Source organism: Recurvomyces mirabilis (genome assembly GCF_035927965.1).
Source record: "Recurvomyces mirabilis strain CCFEE 5264 chromosome Unknown scaffold_15, whole genome shotgun sequence".
NCBI classification, from domain to species: Eukaryota; Fungi; Ascomycota; class Dothideomycetes; order Mycosphaerellales; family Teratosphaeriaceae; genus Recurvomyces; species Recurvomyces mirabilis.
In genome coordinates, this window is record NW_027041949.1 from 330,459 (window position 1) to 354,596 (window position 24,138).

A 24,138-nucleotide genomic window follows, 5' to 3' on the forward strand; every position below is an offset into this window, starting at 1 on the left:
GTGAAAGAGACCATCGCCTAGAGATGAGTAGCAACTTTTCGAGCTGAGGGATGTCGATATATGTGTGAACGTAGTCATGTGTGATACTGGCTGCGGCTAGCGTCCATCGAGATCAGGTAGGCCGGGGACCGGCAACTCGTCCAGCAGTGCGAACACGAGCACACCTCGATACATCTTCGAGCGGCATCTAAGGGATACCGTCATGCGATCGACTCGCTACTCGGCATGTACGATTTCCTCTGATACGATTTTCCCGATTCAGCCCAATCGACTATAAACCAAGAGTAGTCTCCGACTCAATTCTGCAAGCAATTGGAATGCGAACCTTCGCGTTCGGTCATGCCGCTTCGCATCGCTTTGCTCTGTGTGGCTGAACGTCAGAATTTGAGGTGAGTTTTGTAACAAGTGAAGGCGCAGTATCAGTCATTCGCGAACATTGACAAATAGAGTTAGGCTAGCGCGGTCAGTCACATTCAGCCGCGCCAAGCCATCGCATTCCCTTCCCTCCATTTCAGCGCCTTTGATTCCATCTGCATGTCTCCTTTCCCTGTAAAGCGAATGCAAAATGCCCATCAGACTCATCAACTCCTTCGCCCTCTACATAGTACTGTCTACACCTTCCTAGAGCTCAGCAGGTAAGGACATACTGCAATAGATGGCCGTGCCGTGAACGACCCCTTTGAATGTCAGCACAAACATGCAGGTCCTTTATGCAGGATGATGACGCTTGTCTACATGAGCCGCACTCACTGTTGCTGATCCCTGTCCGACCACGAGGTGATCTACTGCAGTTGTGCCATCCACCTGACCCCTGGTGCATCTTGCGGCCACGCTTCAGTCTGCGCCTTTCAGCCCCCAAAGCTACGCGTGGCATGCCAAACCAACAGCGGCTACTCAAGTGATCTCCTAAGCTCCCGTTAGTCGACCTCGGCCGTACCAATACCAGTGCGTATCGAATAAGGGTCCAATGCTCCTGGAGTCTAGCTGGAGGCAACCAACAGTTCACCTCTTGCGCAATGGAGCAGGAAAGATTACTCGGCATGATACCAAACTAGTCATCACGATGGGTCACGCAAGTAACCCTGACCTCCGATTCCTCCCTCGCATCTTGCGGTTCCTGCCGTATGGCTACGCCTGGCTACGCCACTGCGACCAAGACGTCTATACCTTCCCGCCTGGCCTATAGTATGCTGTGATTGATAGTTGCAACTCCCTCTGCATGTCAGGCCCTTTGGCTTACATTTTGGTCATCTTGTACAGTTCGTATGTCATCAGGTAACAACAGAGATATATAATCGCCTCCTGGCAATGCCGCTCGCTGTTGCAGACCATTCTCTCTTACCTGGCTCTGGCCTTTCATATCGACCCCAGGCCAAACCCTCAGATCGCCGCACTACAAGAAGTCACGATCCACATCAAGTCATCCGGAATGTGTATCCAAATTGTCGAGCGGTACTCTGTTTGCAGATGCCTCTACCACAGGCACTCCATCGACCCTTGCGCCTATCGAGGCCAACGAAATCACGGCATCCAAGAGAAGACTGTTCTAGTCGGATATGCCTGCAACGCACACTCTAAGCATCGAGCGTCAGCACCATCGCAACACCTATACCCAGACTCCGGTTATTCCAGCTGGGATCACTCAGGCAAATGACATCTTCTCGCCAGATCGGCGAAGTCATCCACTGATCCTTATGCTGGACGAAAATGACCGAACCGGACAGGCGATCGGGACTATACACGCCAAAATTAGACAGACGTGTTCGGGGCTCGACTTGACATCTCCTTGCGAGATCAATCGAGACGGAAGACAGACTGCAGTACGACCAGGTCAGATTCCAAAATCTCATCGATCGAACAACGAGCTTTCGGTTCGAGCCCAGGGATCGCAAATCGTCATCTAGGCATTGGTGCTGCCGAACAGTCGCTCACGGTTGAACGGGACCCTTCCAGACGCACGATATCCCACGTTTCCAATGGATCCAGCACATTAGCCAGAATAACCTTTTCTGCTCCACCATTCTGGCTCTATCACGGGGAACAATGTGATGAAATTTGCCGAGTCCCGATCGGTGGCGACTCTGCAGGTATGGGCGCAAGAATGTACGATTATGTACAATGCTGACGCAGCGACGCGGCGACACGGCGACGCACCGAGGGTCCAGACGCACTCTAATCTTCCGTTCGGCTTGTGTAATTATTTAAACTCCTTTTCACGATCATCAGCACTTTTCTCAATCAATGTTTCCCATATACAACAGCATCGCTTGCGTGCGTTGTTGACAGTGGTTGGAACCACCTCGTGTTGGCTCGTATTGACCATCCTTGCAGTACGAGCTTTAAATCGATGTTCAGCTCGTCACTGTGCATACATATGCGCCCCTGCCGGCTATCACACATTGGTCACGATTGTGCATCTTGTGCTCGCGTGGCTCGCTTGGCGGAAGCGTGTGGGGTTGCTCGGGTGTACATGGTCGTCGATAGTGGAAACAACCAATGATACTATTAGGACCAGCCCCTCGCTTGTGGCCTCCGGTTGCTAGCAGTGCTCTACGACGTCATCGAGGCGGTATCACGAACAGAGCACTTGAGTTGCCAGAAGAGAGCCACCACGATCTCAAAGCACAAAAGTCACAGCCAGCTAGCAGCGAAGTGCCGAGCACCAGCACAGCGGTAATGCCTATCACTCAAACCGTTCCTTGCACTATCCACGCAAGACCCGTTTGCCAGACTGTCGGGCCGTGTGGTGTGCTCACGATCTTGCGACTTGAGGCTTGGGGGCTGGAAGGGAACCTGAGCTAAAGTATCATAAATTCACACCGCTCTGTTCTCAATGCGGAATCTTATTGCCTGAATAAGCGGGTATACGAGTCTAGACACCTCCAAGACAATTGTGTTTTTACAGTTGGTTTACAGATACAGGCCATATGTCGTTTGTGCATTGTTGTAGCTCATGTTGGACCTTCAGCGCATATTTCCCAAAGTGATGGAACTCTGCAGAAATCCGGGGCCAAGAATACGCATCGTTTGGGCCACCATTCGAAGACACGTTACTCAGCGCCCAGTCAGCACAGCCATACATTTCTTCACGGGAAACGAACGTAATACAATACGATATCCTAGCTGCCACTATACGCTTTACCACCAACACTCTCATCAAACGCCATCAAGTCCTTCAGCCCACACAGGTCAAACAGTCCTTGCGGCCCCAATTTAGGCCCTTCGGGCGTCATACCAGTCTTCTGCAGCGTCTGGTATGCGTGCTTGACCGAGGCAACCACAGCCTCAAGCCCAGTGATTGGCCAGATGACAATGCGAAAGCCGAGCTTGTTCGCCTGAGCGGTGGTCATGAGTGGCGTCTTTCCGCCCTCGACCATATTTAGCAGGACAGGAATTTTGGGGAGACGCTCGATGACTTGCTTCGCTTCTTCTTCGCTTTGGATGGCCTCGAAAAAGAAGGCGTCGACGCCGATTTCAGCTGCCTGGGTCAGACGCAAAGTAGCTTCCTCGAAGCCGCCGTTGCCTTCTGCGTCTTTACCGGCTCGAGCATCGGTGCGTGCGATGATCATGATCTCGCTTTCGCTCTCGTCTCGTGCTTTGCATGCCGCTCGTAGACGGTTGTAGTAGACTTCGCGAGAGACCAGGAGTTTGCCGCTCAGGTGACCACAGCGCTTCTCCTGGACTTGATCTTCGATATGGAGACCAGCAACTCCAGCTCTCGCATATGCTCTGACTGTGTTGGCTACGTTGATGGGGCCTCCATAACCCGTATCTGCATCAGCGATGACGGGGACCTTAGGATCGATCGAGGCTATCATGGCTGCGTTCTGGTGCATGTCCGTGAAGGTTGTCAGGCCGAGATCTGCCATTCCGAGTCGCGACATGCTTGTGCCTGCCCCAGTCTATCCGTCTGATCAGTCGGCCGCTTCTGTCATAAGTGAGATATGGCATACCATGTAGAGACATTCAAAGCCTTGAGCTAAGGCCAGCCTGGTCGTGATGCCATCGTAGACTCCAGGGGCTACTACTGTCTTAGATGGATCGTTCAGCATTTGGCGTAGTCGCCTGGCTCCGGACACTGGCCGCTCGATGCTGCCGTTCGATGTCATCTTGAACAAGTCGCGGTCGAGTTTATCTAGCCGATGAGGTGCTGGTTCCCGATCGAGGGTCAAATCGTGTCACAGATTAATCTATCTCTCAGTGTGACGTCCTAAAGACAATGAGCAGCTCGTAGGTATCTATGCTCGTGTTTCCTGTAGACTGTAGATACTTCAAACCTCTTCTCCCGATACCGGAGTGATGCTATGGCCGCTCTGCCATCGAACTTGCATGATTGGTAAGGACGACATGTATGAGAACATGGCTCGCAGGCTATCTGGTTTTATCTCGGAGCAGAATCTGAGGAACGACTCATGACAGACCCACCCATGGATGGGGACAACGATGTGGCGCGACGACAGATATGAGCACGGACCAGTCTTCACATGTCAGTCGCGACTTCCCCGGATCATCACCACCGTTGCTGGTTGAGCCGCGGTCTGGAAGTGAAGTCATGCGCTCACATGCTAATGCTCGAGCGCTGTTGAGTTCAGAAGCATGATCATAGAATAGTCTGGTATTTGTTCAGCATTCATCCGTAAATCACAATCTGTTCCTCATCTCCATTGTTCGCAACACGACCGCCTCGAATACGATTTTACAGGAACACACTGATCATTGAAGCGCATCAATCATGTCTCTCAAGGACGGTAAGATACAGAGAGCGCCCGGGTAGCGTATTGAAGCTTGCGAGACTGACATGCTCATCACAGACGCCTGGCCATCCTCCGCCGCTTTCGATGCCATCTCATCTGCGCTTTCCAACGAAGCCGAGCGTAAAGACGCAGTCAAGAAGGGTGGAGCAATATTCGCCTTCACATTGAAGAACGGCGGCGGAGAGACGAAGGACTGGTACATAGACTTGAAGGAGACGGGCACTGTAGGCCAAGGCGTAGCACCCGAGGGCAAGAAACCTAATGGTAGGTTCATACCCTTCCTGACGACACGAACGCTGTGATGCCTCTTACGACAGCGTCGGTCTCAACAGCAAAATGGTAATGTTGTGGAGCGCAGCACAATCATAGACAACTGTCCGGTCCTTCGAGTGCTGATCTCGATGGCAGTGACTCTCAATCTCGCTGACGCTGAATTCTCGAAGCTCATTTCAGGCAAGGCGAACGCACAGAAGCTATTCATGAGTGGGAAGCTGAAGGTCAAGGGCGATGTTATGAAGGCGACCAAGATGGAGCCGATCCTAAAGAAGGCGCAGACGAAGGCCAAGCTTTGAGCACTTGTATGTGGCTGAAAGCGGGTCTCCGACATATAGATAGGATAGCTTGTTGGTATATAAGAGCTGTTCGAGACAGCTCTCCACGATAGCCTATGCTGTTAGTTCCGATGAATGATGTCCTGTCGTGAATATTGGAAGCTGCTCCCGTGACATGAATGCACAGCCTAAGGCGTGAAATGCTACGGCCCGTTGCCGCGAGCTTGGACACGTCCGCGGAGTTTACGATGATAATCTGCATGTTTATATGGCAGAGCCTCAACTGTATCAACGACGACACGAAACGAAACGCGACGCGCCGCCTGTCCTTCTACAACCACTGCGCATGGCAGGATCTGCGACACGTGATTTCTCAGGCGTAGTGCGGTCGGCTGTACATACACCTTTGGCCAACGCAACTCCTCAGCCGCGGCCGACCTGGTGACGGGCCAGGTATCACTTGCGACCTGCAGCATAGAGTCGGGGACCAAAGGTTTTTGGCGCAATATGAGCAAGCGAGGTATGGATTCGCAGGGGGGCGAGGAGAGATATGGCGCAATGGAAGGACAGGGCAATGATGCTGGAGTGGAAAAGCCACAGGCGGCCACGGCTGCGCAGCTGGCACGAAGGAAGTAAGTGGCAATCGCGGCATACAATCGGTGCTGTAGTGGGCCCGAATGGCAGGGCACAAGCTAACAGGCGTCATCACAGAATCTTGAATGCGAAAGGGCGAGGTACACCCCGTGGCGCTCGTGCCGGTTCACCAGCCGTAGCAGGCCCTCCAGCAGCGAATCCCTTTCAGCAGCAATCATTTCAAGCTTTTCAACCGCAACAGAGCAGCTTCGAGTTCAACGTGCCAGGCTCGACACCCGCGCCCACATTTGGCGCTGCACCACAGCAGCACGGCGGCATGTTTGGAGCACAGCCGAAGAACACACCGAGCTTCGGAGGGTTTGGGAACGGCCAGGCAAACGGAACACCTGCTCAGAGCTTTGGTTCGAATGCCTCAGCACAACTGCAGACAAACGGCTTCGCACCTTCGGCTAGCTTTGCTGGGTTTGGTCAATCGCAGAATACCACGACAACACCCGCCTCATCGTTCACATTTGGGCAGACTCCCAGTCAGAGTCAAGAGCAGCCGAAGTCGAATCCATTTGCTACGCCAGCTAGCAACGCTTTCGCGAACTTAGGTACACAGCAGCCTCAGCAAAATGGGACTAGCTTCGGACAAAGCCAGCAAGAGGCGACGTCGCAACCTAGCGCTCCAATATTCAACTTTGGCCAGTCCCAAACACCTGCTGAGAAGTCAGCTACCGCCGGACTCTTCGGAGCTACGACTGCGGCATCGCAGCCGAACGGGACGACTCCAGCTCCTGCTTCGACAGGTCTGTTCGGCTCGCAGCCTGCAGCAGCACCGGCGACAACCCCAGGCGAGAGCATATTCAGTGGCTTGAACTCGACGAGCAGCACCTTGAAACCGAACATGTTTTCCTCGCAACAACCATCTCGATCGCCGTCGCCTTTCGGGGAACCTCAGCAGAATGGAACGGAAACGCCAAAGCCGGCGACCAATCCCTTCGCGAACTTCTCCAGCCAACCGAAGACCAACGGCGAGCAAACGTCGCAACCTTCGACTTCATTCTTCGCAGCGCCAAAGGATGCGCAGGCGAATGGTGTGTCAACGCCGATGCCAGCCACCCCCTTCGCGGGCTTCAACTTTGGGCAGGCGAAACAGCAGGAAGTAAACAGATCTGATAAGGAGGAAGGTGCAGCACAGAAGAAGCCAGTATTCAGCTTTGGACAAACGCCGTCGAAGCCGGAGCAAACTTCAAAGGCGAGTATGTTCGGCAGCCAGACGCCTTCTCAAGCACCAGCGACGTCACCATTCAAGTTCAACGCATCGCAACAAGAAGACACGAGTATGGTCACTCCTGGAAATACACCACAAAAGCCTTCATTCCAGCCACCGAATTCATTCAATACCGCGGCAGGACAATCGGAAGCTTCAACCTCACATCACGAGCCAGACCAATCTTCAAGAATATCGAATGCTGGCAATAGTATTTTCGATCGTATCTCTCGCGATCCTCCTCCTGTGAACCAAACTGCATTCAGCTTCAGCACACCTGGTGGCTCGACAAGCGTTGAGCGCGAAGATCTCACGTCTAGTGTTACTGGGAAGAGCTTGTTCGATCACATATCTTCAAGAGACCCGAAGCCGCAATCACAGCAATCCGCCAACGCACCACCAATATCCTTTGGTCAGGCTGACAATTCCACCACATTCTCTCACAAAGACGTGCAAGGATCAGCTATGTCTGCGCAGCCTGCTTCAACACGAGCGGAACCGCAGCTCTCGCAGCCGGCGAGGGCTCTCTTCTACGCGAGCTCATCCACTTCGACCGTGTCAGCCGATCGCAAGAAGCTGAAGCTACTCAATGAAGGCCTCGTGTCGCATCTGAAGACTCAAGATCCGAACAAGGACTGGACTGTGCTGTTCCAATACTATATTCAGCAAGCTGCGAATGTTATGGGCAGTGAAGCAGTGAGGATGCCTACCGCAGCAACACAGCCATCGGCTCCAAAATCATTTATGCCACCACCGCCAGCCAGCATTCAACACACGAGCATGCAACCGAAGGCGCCGACGACGCCCTCCCAGCCGTCTGCATCGTCCACTGGCAGCTTTGGTATCATGCAACACCCTCCGCCAGGACAAAGAGCGAGTGCCACGAAGACGCCATCAGCCAGTAATATCTTTTCACAGGCTGCACAACCTCCAGCTACTGCGCCAGTAAATCGCAAGCGTAGTGCGGACGGCGACATCACAGCCCCCGCTACAGAACAGCGAGCGAAGCCAGACGTCTCATATACAAAGCTACCGGAAACAGCAAGTAATACTGCTAAGCTATTCGCGTCCACTCTCGACAAGCAGAAGGCTCCAGCGAGTGCATCCAACCTTACAACCAACGGCGGTGCGTCGAATACATTTAAGCCTTCTACAGCGTTCAGCTTTGGTGCAAGCACACTTGCACGCAACGCTGGGGGCTCTACCGAAACTCCAGCAACCTCGTTCAAACCTACACCTGCAGCCGTACCTGTCAAACCAGTCGAGGACCCCAAGACGCCAGCATTCGGCTTCAAACCTCCCGCACCCGCCGGCACGAGTATGACCAACGGTGGATTCAAGCCATTGTTCGCTGCACCTCCTGCGGCAGGAGCAAGCAGCTTCTTGTCCGCATTTGGAAAGAAGGCGGACGCAAGCCTGGAAGAAGCGAAACGAAAGCGCATGGACGAGGATTACGACAGCGATGAAGATGATAAAGCATCGTGGGAGGCAAAGGACAAGGCCGAGCAGGAAGCGAAGCGCCGGAAGATCGAAGAAGCTGCAAAGTCGGCTTCTGGTTTCAAGGTCCCAACGGCAGGGTCCAGTGCTTCCAGTGCGCCATTCGCTTTCAATGTTCCTGCCGCTGTGGACGCTTCTACACAGCACGATGAGTCTTCGAATCCGAACGCCGGGAAGAGCATGTTCGACAGGCTATCGCCGGCCGATAAGACCCCTGCGCCAGCCGCCACGCCAAGCCTCTTCTCTGCATCGATCTCGAAACCGACGTCCATGAACAATCTCTTTTCACCTAAACCAGGACTGTCATCCGGCTTCAAGTTCGGTGCGCCTACTCCTGCTAAGGACGCAGCCACCGCAGAGAAGGAACAAGGCACTGGAGATAAGGCATGGACACCCAACACACCGATCAAGTTCAGCAGTACATCAACAGCCATCGAGAGTACAACGCCCGCGGCACCTCCACCAGCATTCTCAAATTTGTTCGGTGCTAGCAACAAGACACCGGCGCAGAATAGCGAGACAGGCAAACTTGCTCCTCCTGCCCTTGGCTTCACGTTTGGCGCGCCCAAGGGTGTGTCCACGGACGTCTCACGCGCGACTACACCCGGCGTCACTACGGATGGCGAGGCTTCAGTCGCCGGAGACAATCCTGAGGGCGAGCCCAGCGAGCAACAAATCGATCAGCAAGTCGAAGACATGACTGCTCTCATGCCAGCCGAGCGCGCAGATGAGGATGTGCTATTCGAGGCATCGATGGCCAAGGCGCAGAAGGTCGACCAGAAACAAGACGACAACGGCAACAATGTCACCGCCTATGTTGACCGAGGCAAAGGGCCCCTCTATATCCTCAAGAACAAGTCTACGGGCAAGATCAGGATGCTTATGAAGATCCCGCCGCTTGGTCGTTTGGCGATGAACTTCTCGCCTATCCCAGGCATGAATTATACTTGCGCACCAGGCAGGAAGATTGTGCTGGCGACGTTCCTCGATCACTTTGATAACAATAAGGAGAGAGCTGGACGTCCGAGCTCGTGGAGTATTCAGGTTCGAGAGCCGAAGGACGCGCAGGAGATCGCGCGGATTTTGACCGAGGCGGTGCAGTGAGCCTGAGTGGATGATGCATTGAATTTTTGGCATTCGCGTGGGCAGTACATACTTTGCGGGGTGGTGCGGAGTGTTGGTAGGGTGCCTGGGATAGCGGGCATAGCATTGGAGCGACCGCAGGGGGTGTGAGGCATGTAATATTGCTGACGGTGAACATATGGGGAGGCTACATATGTACGTGTCAAAGCATTCCCGGGAGCATGCAGTGGTGCGATCGAATGCACTCGGACCACAGGAGGTTATCTTGATCTCGCGCTACAGGGGAGGTGCGGAATCTGAATGCATCGACAGCCAACGTCGTAAAGTATGAAGGTCCTGCTGGGCATTTGTAACCAATGATATTACCAAAGATCCAATTGTTACATCTGTTCGCTACCAGAAACACCATGCTGAACAACAATAGTCTACCACTCGCAATCAAAACCAACTGTCTTTCCCAAATACCTTGTCATCCGTAACGCCATGCTGAAGCCCTTCATGCAATCGATTTGGGTATGCGCAACGGAGAACAAAAATGCAAAGCCAACTCCGTTTCAGTTCAGCCCACTCAAGACACGAGCACTACTCCTTCTTCGACTTCCTCCAGGCGGTACATACGGCGAGTAACCAGGCAACTCATCGTTAATCGGAGCCTGACTGCCGATTCTGCTTCGACCGACGAATCCTCCATCCGGTGATCTCATCGACCTAGGCTCGAAGAAATCGGTCACATCATCATCTTCCATCTCGCCTTCGTCTGTGATCGAATCGCCGGAGGCGCGTCGCTGAATTGCATCGGTCGATGCGTTTTCGGATGAGATCTGTATCGGCACCTTCAGGTTGATATTTTGGCCGATACCGCTCAGACCCAATTCCAGCTTGAGCTGATAGACACGACTGATGAGGCAGGTGTGGAAGGTCGGTACGAAGGTTTTGTTTGCCGGCAGTGTGATGGGCACCAGGAGTCGGGCAGTGTAGTAAGCCTGGCCAGTGTAGCCCTCGCTGGGTGCAGGAATATTACCAGTCTCGACCGCCGAACACGCCGAGTCCCTACGCTCGGTGGACGATGGTTTAGCAGGGTCCACTTTGACCCATTCGACATTACCCATGCAACGAGACGCCAGTGTCATCTGCTCGCTATGAATGCCCTGGGAGAGATCCTGGGCTGAATTCTTCTTACTTGGAAAGTGATGGCGGGCGGTACTAGCGAAGTACGTCGCCACTTTCAGCTTCGCCACCAGGTTGCCGAGCTTTGGTAGTGCTGCAGTCCTATCGACAGGGTCAAAGCGGAGCATGACGGTTGCCATAGAAGTGGTGCGTTGTTCTGGATCGTGTCGAGCGCTGACAGAGAAGGACGCTGGTTGGGCGGCTTCCATTGATAGCACGCCGTTTTTGCCCTTGAAAATGCCTTTCTTGGTCTCCTTCTGCTTTCGCATGATGTACTCGCTCTCCTCGTCATCCACAACAAGAGGTGGCTGCTCCTCAACCACAGGCATGATGCGAAGCCGTCTCGCTCGAGTTGTGATGGGGTCGCGTTTGAAGAGACCATCATCCGTAGCCTTGAAGTTGCAGATCTTCACGAAAATGCCGTATCTGACCGAGCTCATCTCTGGCGCAAGGTCGTCGGGGATTCCTGCGGACTTTGCCTGTTGTCGATCGCCAAAGCTCGGCGGTAACAGTAAGTGGGCATCATGTACTGCGGAGCTCTGCACCTTATGCTGGCAGATGCGAGGCAAAAGATGCTGTGGGACTACGAAGACGAATGCAAATTGGTACTCAGTTCCCGCTTTGAAGATGTTATCACCGGGGTACTGGTGGGCGACATCCGGTTGTGTGAGCCTCAGGAATTGATGGAAGGCCTCGCTTCGACCAGACATAGCCGCTGCCGTTGCCATTTTCTCAATGAAGGTTCGTGAAGTTCCAACAAGCTCGATGGAGACTTCATCGAATGGTAGATCTGTGGGGCAAGTAATGGATACTGTCCCTTCGATTCTGTCTAATGTGGTGTAAATCTTCTTCTTAGAGGCGACGTTGATCTTGATCACTGGCGCTCGTGCTTGCACGATGCTGCGTAGTCTCGACGGCATATTGGTACCATCATATGAAGCCATCAGTTGAAGAGACATCGTTGCTAGCGATGTGAGAGGTGTGTGAGTCTGGCAATTGCCACTTAAAAGAGGACAAGCCTTCTATAGCCAAGGACGTAATGCGACAGCCGATTGCGGGGTGGAAGGTGTAGGTGAGCTCGATGCAATAGGTACCCGTACCCTTTCGTGGCTTGCTCGTGCCGCTTGATGATAGTGGAGACTAGGAATCCTAGGGTAACAGCTGCTGGAGAGTGTCGATGACCTTATTAGGTAGGAGCGGACGGTGGATTGGTCTTATATTGATGACCGGCTATTGCCTTGCGCCCTTCGCATGCACTCCAGTTGACTCACAACAGCAATGGCTTCGGAATTGAGTGACTTTGCCCTGCTTCTGATGTTAGTATAGTACCGATAAGCTAGTACCACTAGGATCGGGATCAGCGAGTCGGGAGGAACTCTATGATGATCTCCTTCGTCTCTTTGTCAGCTGCGCTCATCAATAGCACCTCAGATGATCCTTGTCAAATGGTAGGGCGTGGAGATGTTTGGAGTCATTTTCCCGCCCTTTATTCTATGTTCATGTCGAAGCATGGGCTTGCTCAAGCATTTCTGTGGCGTATTCCCACATGCAAGTTTCCACTGCAAACGACTTGCCATCACGATGACTATTGCGCCTTATAGTGAAGTGAGACCCTTCTAACAGAGAAACGGCCGGATCAGGAAAAGGAATCCATTCTTGATTCCCCAATGTTAGGTGCACGCGTGTTAAGAAAATTCAATGCCAACGCTAGACTCCAAAGCACACGGCGAACCAGCAAGAAAAGCTCTTCCACCGCCGGCACCACGAGGAGAACTAGTACAGCCGACTCCAAAATAGAGAGCCAACGTTGCCGACAGCGTCTCACCACCGGCCTCTCTGTCAGCAGTATTACGTCGAAATGATGGTATATGCAACTCATCGAGGGTTCCCGAGAGTCATCCATGATGTGAGATTGCACGCTTGGTAATAATAATGCGCACGCGCATGAAGAATCTGAGCCGCAAACAGACGATTGGGTGTACAGGCGGCTCGGGTCAAGGCTGCGAGACTTCGAGTCGGTATACCGATGGTGATCAGTAGGGCAGCCACTGCCAGCTAGCCAGAACGATACTCCGGCCGTGTCAAAATGCGACGATTCGATCTGGATGCTGCATGTCCGGCGTTGTTCGCGGAGATGGACACGAAATTGTGGTCCCCGATGTCGGAGGCGGATCATCTCCGATTACCTCAACCGCAACACCACAAAACAGCAATCACTCATAGCAGCACTGCTAATGGCTACAGATGGACTTAAGCAACGGTGATATGATACTGGTTGTCGCTGCATTGCCTATAAGTTGGGACGCTTTTCACAACTCAAAGTAGCCTTTACTCGTCTCCCAGCAAGAATGTATGTGTGCACCATTCTTACAAAGTGCCGCGGCTGTACAACAGACAGTACTCCGCAGCTGCTGCTTGACAGTGCTCAAAGCACTTTGTCCGGTAGTTTCGCATCATCACAGCTTGAAGGTAGGACCCCATACGTTGCCTCTCCGACTTATTAGACGACCATGGCATCCACAACAACACCACCACCAGTGACAGGATTCCTGAGGCTCTCGTATCCAGCACCAAGGGTTATCCTCTGCACTATGTCAAGAGAAAAAGGTGATGATTGCCCAAGACAGAAGGGGACGAGTGCTAAGCATGGCAGACCTCAACTGTACCAATGCAGCCGCTATCCTCGAAATGACAGCTGTCTTTCGATGGTTTGATGCGGAGCCCTCACTATCTGTGGCAGTCATCACTGGTGCGGGAAACAAGGCTTTCTCGACCGGTGCAGATCTCAAGGAATGGAACGCCAAAGTAGCAGAACTGACGGCCGCTGGTGAAGACACCAGTGGAGCAGGGCCAGGCAATGTACCAGGCGCCGAGGCCATGTCCAATCGAAGAGGCAAGAAACCCGTCATAGCAGCGGTCAACGGCATGGCTCTTGGTGGCGGTTGTGAAAATGTAGTCAACTGCGATATTGTGATCGCCAGTGAGACGGCGACATTTGGGCTGGTCGAAGTCAAGAGAGGTCTGGCCGCGTATGCTGGAGCACTACCACGCCTGATCAGAACTATTGGTCTGCAGCGTGCAAGCGAGATGGCACTGACCGGCAGGATCATTGATGCTGTGACAGCTGAGCGATGGGGAATGGTCAACAAGGTTGTGCCTCAGGATCGAGTCGTTGTTGAAGCCATTGCATTTGCCAAAGAGTTGGCAGAGAACAGTCCCGACTCATTGATTGTCACTCGGTCAGGCCTGAGAGAAGGCTGGAAGACTGCAGACGTGATCGATGCAACACGGACTACTAATGAAGGGGTGTGGAAGGAGTTGCAGAAAGGTGAGAACATGCAGGAAGGTTTAAAGGCCTTCTCCCAACGACGAAAGCCGCAGTGGAAAGGACCACGACTGTAAACCGGTGGGTTTGTATCATTGATACGGCTATCCCCATCAAGAAAGCTACCATCCAGCCAGAAACATAAGCTGGTGTTTGACAGAAGGGAACGGGGAAAGCAAATCGTCCCTACCCACAGCATCACCAGAAGACACCATCTGCAAAGCAATATCACTAAACTCTGGCCCACTGCATCTTAATCTGATCGTCGAGTTCGACGTCTCGAGAGCATGATTGATCCAAATCTCTGTTTCCCGTTTCCACAGCCCACTTTGCGATACGCGTCTCGTCGTAACCGTAGCCTGAGGTCGTAGCTGGACTGCCTCGAGCCTGCTGATGCTCTCCCAGCCTTTCCGTGCCGACACTTCTACCTGTTGGACGAAGTCTCGAGAGCATTGCCGTATTGGTCCATGCATGAACCTAGCCGCAGGGATGCGACTGAAGCTTGTTTTGTAGTCGATCGTGAGGCGAAAGGTATTGAGTGACCAGTATTGCTGACAAGCCCCTCGGAAGACGGCTTTAGCATCGTAGTGCAGTCGTTTTGTGGTCAACAGCAATGCCGCAGATGGTGGTGCTGTAGAGAATAGGTCGATTGTGCTTTCAGAAGGTAGATCTGCCCAAATGAGCTCGTAGATAAGGATTCGTAGCTCAGCCGGGAGTCTAAAAATTGCATATGAGACGCGTGTTGGCTCCTGGTTGTCGCCGGATGTCGCTTGAAGAATTTCGTTCACGACCTCGTCTGATGGTGATGCCAATGGTAGTTCAGGGATCGACTCGACGGTACGAACACGTTCCAAATTGTCGGAAGGCAGTCCAGCGATCCCAGAATCCCTTCGCGGTGCTGTAGATGACGACTTGCGCCTAGACTCGTTTAGACGTGCCAACATTCTTGGGATTGTGCTTTCCCAATCGTTCTCAATGCTATGCTGGGCAACGAGGTTCAATTGAACACGAGAGAGCGTCATCATAGCGCAAGCTTTCCGCTAGACCGGTACCTGGGCTCCACATCACTGTAGCATGATAGTACGATGTGACTTTGGAAAGAAGCCTTTTGGAACTATGTGTCTTTGCATGATTCTATCGCATGAGCTTAGTCAAGCGTATTGATGTCTGTTTCAGCACCATACTTGAAAACAACCCACTGACAAAACTTCTCAAAATCCTTCGCCCATTCCTTCATCCTCTCTGCTCGCACACCAGTCCCGTAAGCACCAGCCTTGATATCTGCTTGCCAATCCTTGGCGGTACAGTCATCGAACGTCGCCCATCGAACACTGTTCTCTGCCAGGCTGGCTAGACCTTCCAAGCCTAGGTTCTCCCAGCCTTGCAGTGCTTGCCAGAAGTCGTGCGACATGCCACAGATTCCTTGGCCTAGTATAGCCGGGTCGTCGTTACATAGTGCGCACGAGACGCCGCGGGCGAGGAGAGCTGGCAAAGGGTGGTGCATTATACTGCTTGTCAAGCGTAAGACTTCATTGGAGACTGGACAGCTCTCCACCAGAATCTTCTTCTCTTTGACCATGTCAATCAGGAGCGGATGTTTGTATAGTGAGAAGCCGTGTCCTATCCGTCGTGTACCGAGTAACACTGCATCGAACAGATTCTCGTCGACTATGTCGCCATCTCCTAAAGTTTCGCCAGCATGGAAGTAGAAGGGTATATTGACGCCTTCTTCCATACATCGTTTCTTGAACCAGAAAAGCTCGGGCGTAAGATGAGCCAGAGGACGTCCGGTATCTTCTTGGCCTACAAGGTCGTAGCCTGCTATAAGATCGGGGAATAGCTGCTTAATCTCGATGCAGCTCTTCATATTTTCAACCACGCTGCGAGTATTGAGACTTCGAACGTGCGTCCAGATTACTCGAGCACCCCAGAAGCCCTTGCCTTCCTCCGACTGCTTGAATTCTGCGATTACTTCTTCTAGCGCTGCGAACAGGCCGTCGAAGTCTTCGTCTGGAGTGTCGCTGCCTGTGGCGGTGAAGGGCACGCCGAACACTGACCTGATATCGACCCATCGCACGCCATCAGCGTTAAGTTCTGCGAGCAGTCTTCGGATACATTTGCGGAAGATGGGCTCATATCGTTCGATCGATGCTAGTATTGGGAAGCACGATGTGAACTTTCTCCAGATGGCGTTAGGACCAATGTGATGCTTTATCGATTCGTCGTGAGTAATGGTCACCCTCGACACAAACCATTCGATAAAAGCTTGCTTGCCCCCTGGAAAAGCCTCAGCAGCCTTCGTCAGAGGTATCTTCCTGCCCTTGCTGTAGCCATCAGACCATATTGACGGTACGTCGTCTTCAGGAGATGTCTTCGTGAATGAGAACAGGAAAGAGCCAGTCTCCCGCTGTTCTTGCGTCGCTAATGGAGTGTCTGCTGTTATACAAAAGCCGTTTGTGGTAAGAGCTTCGTTGATAAGCCATGTAGCATCGGTCATGGCTTCAAGATGACAATGGAGAAGTGCCCCTTTCGGCATCTTCTGGACTATCTTCCAGAGCTTCGAAGACTCCATCCTCTCTTTGGCGAGGCTGAACATCATGCCTGGGTACGCTTCAAAGGAGTCCTGCTTGGCGAGATTATCTTCATATTCTGCATTCCATAAGGTCTGCTGTTCTTCGAAGCGAATCTGACAAAGGTAAATAAATTGCCTTAGAAGATGTTTTGTACTCATCAACTCACTTACAGCGGATATGATTGCAGACGCTTCTGCAGCCATTGGAGAGAGCGTTTCTCGGAAGGCATGGTCACTTCGTTGCCTCTTCTCTTGTGCTATTAGATTATCTCTTCCGTCGAGGTACTTCTGCAGGAATGGTTCTTCAAGAGATGGTAGGCCCTGCTCCTTGGCCCAAGCTCCGTCGTCTTCGCTCTGGTCTTGTGAAGTTGGATCCATGATGTCAACGCTTAGATTTCATGTTGTCAAAACGGTCGCTTCACCATGGAGGTGTATCAGCCACAGCCATGGCGGGGCTTATCTGCGATAGGCTGTCGGGAAAGCCTCGGCCCGCTCGAACCCTGACCATCCCACGCGCTGAGGCTCGCGTCCTCGTCATCTGCATCACGAGCGCCTTGGTTGCTCTCAGTCGCCGTCCGACAAAGGTACACCTGAGCCGCAGACCTGAGAATTACCTAGTCTGCTTCGACTCCTGCTGCTGCTACTACACTGCTACCCATCCATCGAAGTTGCCACTGTTTGCTGATACTCCGTTCAATAGTATCTGTCTTATCGCTTCCACTTACTCATGTCGTAGAACAGTATGTCCGTCCAAAGAACACTTCGCCTTAGGCACGCAAACACAGCAGCACACGATAGGTCTTCCCCTCTCAGTCCGACAAACCTCGATCCTGGTCTTCAAAAACGATAATAAGAGGCCAGTATGACTTCTTGGTGGCAGCGGAAGCTCTTCCAGTACACCGTCTCTCGCCTCGGCTTGTTTGAAGATGGTGCCTTCAACTTCGATGACCTTAACCTCTCGTGGGGCCGCAGAAGCACGATACACCTTCGCAACCTCCCATTCAACACGCAAAGGCTCAGCCAACTACTTCAGCTACCATCAACTCTGCGTGTAGAGACTGCGAAGCTACTCTCCCTCCGATTGAGTGTACCGGTCAACCTGAGTGGCATCGAGGTCGAAGCAGATGGAGTTGAGATCGTGGTCAGGCTACTGCGAGATGATGAGGTCGGCAAGGAAGGTCAAGGGAAACCCGGTGCTCCTACAAGTGGCCGTGGTCCACAGCACAGAAAGGCACACAGACGATTAAGCTCACCTAGACGCCCAGGAGCCCTGTTTGATGAGGATGAAGACCATGTCCATATACCAACTGCTGAGGAGCTGGCCAAATCATTCCTGTTAGAAGAGCCAATATATGAGAGACAAAAGCTCGAGGCTTCGCTGGCGGCTGACCACAAGTTCGTAGACGAATCCATCGTTAGTGAAAGCAGTGATAGTGATGATGCTCTTGGTACTGGCACTGGAGTCCCTGACATACTTGCTGGATGGATACAGACTATCGTGGACCAGGCACAGGTGCATATCGGGAACGTAGAGATCAAGTTTGAGGCAGATATGGCAGGAGATGCCTCTGGGCCTATTCCAGTCACCTTGCGCCTGACTCTGGCCGAGGCAGACGTTCCACCTGTTGATACGACTTCGGGTGGCGATCTCAGGCTGGGCAACCGCAACATTGTGCTTCATGACATTGCGCTGGACTTGCTCTCAAAAAGTGAAGCCTTCACTACTCTATCGCAAGTCATTCCACCTAGCTCTCCATCGAGTAGTAAGCGTGCTGCCAATACCGCTGCGAAACTGGCGGACTCTGGATCTGTAGCAGCAAGTCGCATGCATGAAACGAACCAACGTGATGGTCCATCCCCAGCGAGCCAAGAGCAAGACGTTATGCAGCGATCTCAGCACTTGCGGCAGCATGAACCTGAGGACGACATGTCTGAGCAGCTAATAAGCACGAGCGCCCATGATATCTCGACATCAGATCTCGAGATTCAGCCGGGCGATGATAACATTAGCTGGGGCTCAAGGCGAAGCAAGAGTACGGGGCCTGCCGAAGACTTATGGAGCTCCACGACAATCGAAGATGATCTACCAGCATCACTATTACTGGACCGCGCGAGCACACCGCGAGCATCGTCCTCTAGAAGCGAGAGTCCAGCAGTGTCTCGCACACGGAGAGCAGTCTCGCCATATGATCGTGTCTTGGAAAGTCCAGGATCATGGCCACGACCAAACGAAAGTCCAGAACGAACAAGGTCACATCGTAGTCCCGGTTCGTGGCCCTCACCTGATACCCGGCAACACGATATGTTCCAATCTCTGACCCCGGGCCCTGCTCCGGACGACGACAATCCAATGGACAACAAACGTGTCGCTCTGCAAGCTTCTCAACTTGTGGAAACATACGGTCGTCAAGACGTGAGTGATGCTAGCGATGACGATCTTGATGAAATGGCACAGTCTCGAATGTACAGTCATGAAGAAGCGGAGAGCCTGTACATGAGCGCGATGACGCAAGGGCCCAGCCATGCCATACCTGGTGGCCGAGAAGCCGCAACGGCTATAAAGCACCCCATGATGTCCTCATATGTCGATTCGCGAGGCGGCCTTGACCATTCGGTGTTTGGCGAAGGTACAAAGCGACTCGCTAAAGGCTTGGACGAGACTCTTGGAAGCGCAACCCCACGCGCGCAATCTCCTGCCCAGCCTACAACTCTCTCGCAATCCAACCATAGACAGTCCGTACGGATCGTCAGCATCGACGAGATATCAGTATGGCTGTGCCTACACATGCAATCCACCACATCAGATGCGGCGTCTACTCAGCCCATCTTCCAACCGCTTCGAGGCACAGAACCTGAAAGTCATATGCCAGGCGCCTTCTCGACCTATTCTGACCTGGCAGCATCACGCCAGCCGACAAGCTCGTCGGGTATGACGCGCAGCAAAGATATCCGGGGAAAGCCGCGCGAGCAGAGCACTGCCGCCGAGAATAAAGGGGTGGAAATTGCATTTGGCAAGATCACAGTCTCCATCGATGCTGCAAGCTGTCGTCTGCTGTCGAGTCTCGTCACTCCTACTCTGCGAGCAGTCGGAGACTCGTCTAAGCAAAAAGCATCAGTATCTATCAAGACGACTGCAGTGCCTGCTACACAAACCCTAATAACAGTATCAATCCGAAAGTTCCAGCTCTCGATTATGGAACAGCTGCACGAAGTGACCAGCTCGAGATCGGATGTAGGTCTGCTCACCTTCGAATGCCGCAATGTGCTTGGTGGCCATAGCATGAACAGGTCCAATCTCAGAATCGAGTCAGTAAAAGCTTGGGTCAGTGGTAGTGAGCTTTTGACTTTCGACCATCACGGCGCTGCAGATGCCTCGACAGTGCTCTCTGACACCACCTATGCTATTGACCTCCACAGATCGAGTGACAAAGTGACTCTCCAAGGTCAGTCGGTGCATGAGTTGACCTTCGATACTCTTCCTATCAAGCTTGATATTGATCTGAGTGCGCTTGACGATACACTTGGCTCATTCGGCGGCTTGAGTGGTATCCTTGAGCTTAGCAGCTCTTTTCTCCCGGACGGCACACATCCCGCCCCACCGAAGACAGTCAAGAAGCCGTCAAAAGGTGTACGCTTCGTTAGTGATGCTCAGCCAGCAAAAGCTGGACCAGAATTCAAGATCAATGGACGCTTTGGTGGTGCTCATCTCACAGTCTACGGCGAAAGCTGTGCCGTCAAGCTGCAGACCAGGAGTATCAAAGTGGTTCATCGCGCTGTTGGTACAAGTGTGAGCGCAAGTCAGGTACTGCTCAAAGGCCCGTACCTGGGAAACACGACCAGCGCATCGATCTCTATTAACCTTGAGGCCATCCGCCTAGAATACCTCATCACACCTGGCGACAAAGATCTGGAGAAACTACTGGCTCTATTGACACCGTCGAAGGACAAATACGACAACGCCGATGATATCTTGCTTGACACACTCTTACGACAGAGGCAGAAAGGCTCTCTGCTGCGAGCTTCGATTGGTGATGTCAAGGTCAGGGTTGATGATTTGGATTGCGTCGACAATCTGACAGGCCTAGCCAACGAGCTCGCAAAGCTGTCAGCGGTTGCGAAATATCTACCAGAGGACGATAGACCTGGAATACTGAGTATGCTGGATATCAAACAAGTCAACGCAATGCTCCCTGTCATCGATAGCTTTGGGAAAGTTCGGCTGCAGCTCCAAGAAGTTCGCTGCGCCCACGTTGGACTGCCGGCTCTGCTAGCACTGTCTATTGGAGGTCTGGAAGCTGCACGAGAGAGCACGGGTACTCAACTGGTACACGCTATGCTGCCGCTCACTGGCGCGGATCATCTGCCGATGATCATGGCTCGTATGCTCGGTGATGAAGCTGAACCAACTGTAAAAGTGAAGCTCTACAACTTGTGTCTGGAATACGATGTCGCTACTATGAGTGCACTGATTGGACACTCGGAAGCAGATGCCGAAGGTCTGGGCAGAGACCTTATAGAGTCTATTACAGACCTCGCCACAACTCACCTCGGACAGACCGAAGCTGGACCTAGTAGTCCAGCGAAGTCGGCGACGGTCAAGCCTATCAATGTCGAGCTGCTCATGCACGACTCTGGAGTCGGCCTGAAGCCCGTGAAGGGCTCTGCGAAGGGTCTTCTAATCCTCACAGATGCCAAGGCATCCACTTTAGTACCACCAGGTGAAAGGCTCACAGCTTCTCTCGAGCTACGCAAGGCTGCACTATTCGTGACTGACAAGCACTCCGATGCAAGCACTCAGGATTCAGCACAATCTAATAGCAAGTCGAGCAATACAGCAACAAATGCACGCGTCTCATCTGTCTTATCTGACCAAGGCTATGCTTCCGTGGCGTCTCTCATGACCGCAAGGCTAGCAGCGAGCGTCAGCGACAGCACAGAAGAAAGTGCAAAGGCTGTCGAAGTGGAGATCAGCAGTGAGCTCCTACTGTTGGAGACATGTGCAGACTCCACGCAGACACTGTTTGCGATATTAGGTGGCCTAGCTCCACCGTCACTACCTAGCAAGGCCCAAAAGTACCTGACGCAGCCGATGACCATCGAAGACATGATGGCTTCATTCACTGGCGAAGCAGTCACAAAGCCAAGTACAGCGCCATCCACACTATTCGATGTTGATGAGGAACAAGACGACGATGCAGAAACTCTCCTTGGCAGGTCTGCGCTTGATGACGGAGCTGACGATCTGCTAATGGAGTCAGAGATGGCGTCCAGTCTGTACGGTCGGGTCAGCGGCATCCTCGACGGCAATGATGGGCCTGATGGTGAGTCCGAGGAGGCCTTCCCGGAGACAGTTGAGAGTCTGCTCGAGGATGATCCATTCGAAATGTCGCTCTCACCGACAGATATGCCTATGAGCGACAGCGCTCTGGTGCGAGATCTTGCGAAACAATGCAAGCCGATTGCTCACGCGAGACCAGCCACTTTGGGCCTTACCGAGATAGACGATCTTGGATATGAGGTCCTTGGCATTCAGGTACAAGCATTGGGCTCACGCCACAGATTCAATCAACCGTTTGTAGGAGACAAGACCACGTCTCGTCAAACTCAAGGTATATTGCCGTTTCGACTGAAGGTGCGGGATACGCATATCATCTGGAATCTGTACGATGGCTACGACTGGCAGCGAACAAGGGACGGCATCACGGAGGCTGTGGAGCAAGTCGAGGCTCGCGCAGAGCAGCGCGTTGCTCGCAGGAGGCGGTCCCACACCGTGGAGGAGGAGGATGAGTCAGTGATTGGTGACTTCTTGTTCAACTCGATCTACGTTGGCGTACCCAATACGCAGGATGCACAGGAGCTGCGCAGACAGATCAACCGTGGCATCGACGACCTGGTCAGCGAGACGGAGAGTATACCAGTCTCTGGCCTGTCTCGGCCAACAGCATATTCAGCTTCTGGTCGGCCTCTACGACCACAGCAGCGGAAACAAAAGCTCAGGCTAGAACGCAGTAGGACGCATAAGGTCGCATTTGAGCTCAAAGGTCTGTCTGCAGATGTTGTCGTCTTTCCGGCTGGGGAGAAAGAGCTTGTCAACGCTATTGACTTGCGCATCCGAGATGTTGAAATCTTCGACAACTTGCCGACCTCGACATGGCGCAAGTTCTTGACCTGCTTGGAGAACGACAGCAACACCCGTGAGATGGCAAAGCCAATGGCACATATCGAGGTACAGACAGTTAGGACTATTCAGGACTTCGATGCTTCGGAGCTAAAGATCCACGTGTCACTCCTGCCACTCAGGCTGCATGTCGATCAGGATGCTCTCGACTTCGTAGCAAGATTCTTCGAATTCAAAGACGATAAAGCGGCGCCACCGCCAGATCCGAATGACCAGCCCTTCATCCAACGACTTGAAATCGAGACTGTCGATCTTCAGCTAGACTATAAGCCAAAGCGCATCGACTATGGTGGCTTGCGTTCTGGCCACACGACCGAGCTTATGAACATCATCACGCTCGATGCTGCCAACATAAGTCTCAAGCACGCCATCGTCTACGGCATCAAAGGTTTCGAGCCGATCCACAAAACCTTGAATGACATCTGGATGCCGGATGTTAAACGTAATCAGCTGCCAACAGTCCTCGCAGGCTTAGCACCAGTCCGCAGTCTAGTCAACATCGGCAGCGGTGTACGAGACGTCATCGCCATCCCAATCCGTGAGTATCGCAAGGACGGACGTATTGTTAGGAGCATACAGAAAGGAGCGTTACACTTCGGCAAGACCACGACCTCAGAGCTCGCACGGCTTGGTGCGAAACTTGCCATCGGCACACAGACAATCTTGCAGAATGCAGAGGGCATGCTATCACCTGCATCGGCATCGCCATCTGGAAGACCTGACATGGCTCGTCGTATCTCTTCCGAGCAGGGCTGGCATGACGTGGGTGACGAAGAGGGCGATCACGAGCAAAGAAAGATTTCAGCCTACGCGGATCAGCCTATCGGTGTTTTGTCTGGCTTGCGCTCGGCACGATTGCACCTAGAGCGCGATCTACTAACTGCTCGCGATGCTTTCATCGCAGTACAGGGCGAGCTCATGGAGAGTGGGAGTCCTGGTGCCGCTGCGGCAGCGGTGGCTCGGCATGCACCAACTGTCATCTTGAGACCCGTGATTGGCGCTACTCGAGCTGTTGGAACGACTCTGCTTGGTGTTGGAAACCAGATCGATCGACAGAACATGAAGCGGATGGAGAATGTAAGTGACTGGAGCAACGTTGACGGGGTACATGCTAACAACGAGTACAGAAATATAAGCGTCGCTGAAGCCTCTGGACTTGCCT

General features: G+C 52.9%; 8 protein-coding genes across 8 annotated transcripts; 4 read left to right on the forward strand and 4 right to left on the reverse strand.

Annotated features, from left to right (window-relative positions):
* Nucleotides 1–3,119: 3,119 nt before the first annotated feature.
* LTS14_006078 (uncharacterized protein) lies at nucleotides 3,120–4,109 on the reverse strand (the record flags this gene model as incomplete). Its single annotated transcript, XM_064838776.1, has 2 exons — nucleotides 3,120–3,902; nucleotides 3,954–4,109. The coding sequence occupies 2 exons, from the start codon at nucleotides 4,107–4,109 to the stop codon at nucleotides 3,120–3,122; spliced, it is 939 nt and encodes a 312-aa protein (XP_064693601.1).
* Nucleotides 4,110–4,732: 623 nt separating this feature from the next.
* Nucleotides 4,733–5,326, forward strand: LTS14_006079 (uncharacterized protein; the record flags this gene model as incomplete). The annotated part of the gene is made up of 3 exons (XM_064838777.1): nucleotides 4,733–4,748; nucleotides 4,812–5,018; nucleotides 5,163–5,326. 3 exons carry the CDS (start codon nucleotides 4,733–4,735, stop codon nucleotides 5,324–5,326), a joined length of 387 nt encoding a protein of 128 aa, XP_064693602.1.
* Nucleotides 5,327–5,812: 486 nt separating this feature from the next.
* On the forward strand, nucleotides 5,813–9,755 carry LTS14_006080 (uncharacterized protein; the record flags this gene model as incomplete). Its single annotated transcript, XM_064838778.1, has 2 exons — nucleotides 5,813–5,937; nucleotides 6,017–9,755. 2 exons carry the CDS (start codon nucleotides 5,813–5,815, stop codon nucleotides 9,753–9,755), a joined length of 3,864 nt encoding a protein of 1,287 aa, XP_064693603.1.
* A 533-nt stretch (nucleotides 9,756–10,288) lies between these two features.
* LTS14_006081 (uncharacterized protein) lies at nucleotides 10,289–11,860 on the reverse strand (the record flags this gene model as incomplete). Its single annotated transcript, XM_064838779.1, has 2 exons — nucleotides 10,289–11,380; nucleotides 11,447–11,860. 2 exons carry the CDS (start codon nucleotides 11,858–11,860, stop codon nucleotides 10,289–10,291), a joined length of 1,506 nt encoding a protein of 501 aa, XP_064693604.1.
* A 1,687-nt stretch (nucleotides 11,861–13,547) lies between these two features.
* Nucleotides 13,548–14,303, forward strand: LTS14_006082 (uncharacterized protein; the record flags this gene model as incomplete). The annotated part of the gene is made up of 1 exon (XM_064838780.1): nucleotides 13,548–14,303. One exon carries the CDS (start codon nucleotides 13,548–13,550, stop codon nucleotides 14,301–14,303), a length of 756 nt encoding a protein of 251 aa, XP_064693605.1.
* A 45-nt stretch (nucleotides 14,304–14,348) lies between these two features.
* LTS14_006083 (uncharacterized protein) lies at nucleotides 14,349–15,170 on the reverse strand (the record flags this gene model as incomplete). The annotated part of the gene is made up of 1 exon (XM_064838781.1): nucleotides 14,349–15,170. The coding sequence occupies one exon, from the start codon at nucleotides 15,168–15,170 to the stop codon at nucleotides 14,349–14,351; it is 822 nt and encodes a 273-aa protein (XP_064693606.1).
* Nucleotides 15,171–15,373: 203 nt separating this feature from the next.
* LTS14_006084 (uncharacterized protein) lies at nucleotides 15,374–17,176 on the reverse strand (the record flags this gene model as incomplete). Its single annotated transcript, XM_064838782.1, has 2 exons — nucleotides 15,374–16,912; nucleotides 16,970–17,176. The coding sequence occupies 2 exons, from the start codon at nucleotides 17,174–17,176 to the stop codon at nucleotides 15,374–15,376; spliced, it is 1,746 nt and encodes a 581-aa protein (XP_064693607.1).
* A 484-nt stretch (nucleotides 17,177–17,660) lies between these two features.
* ATG2 (autophagy- protein 2) lies at nucleotides 17,661–24,121 on the forward strand (the record flags this gene model as incomplete). The annotated part of the gene is made up of 2 exons (XM_064838783.1): nucleotides 17,661–24,053; nucleotides 24,104–24,121. 2 exons carry the CDS (start codon nucleotides 17,661–17,663, stop codon nucleotides 24,119–24,121), a joined length of 6,411 nt encoding a protein of 2,136 aa, XP_064693608.1.
* Nucleotides 24,122–24,138: the final 17 nt, after the last annotated feature.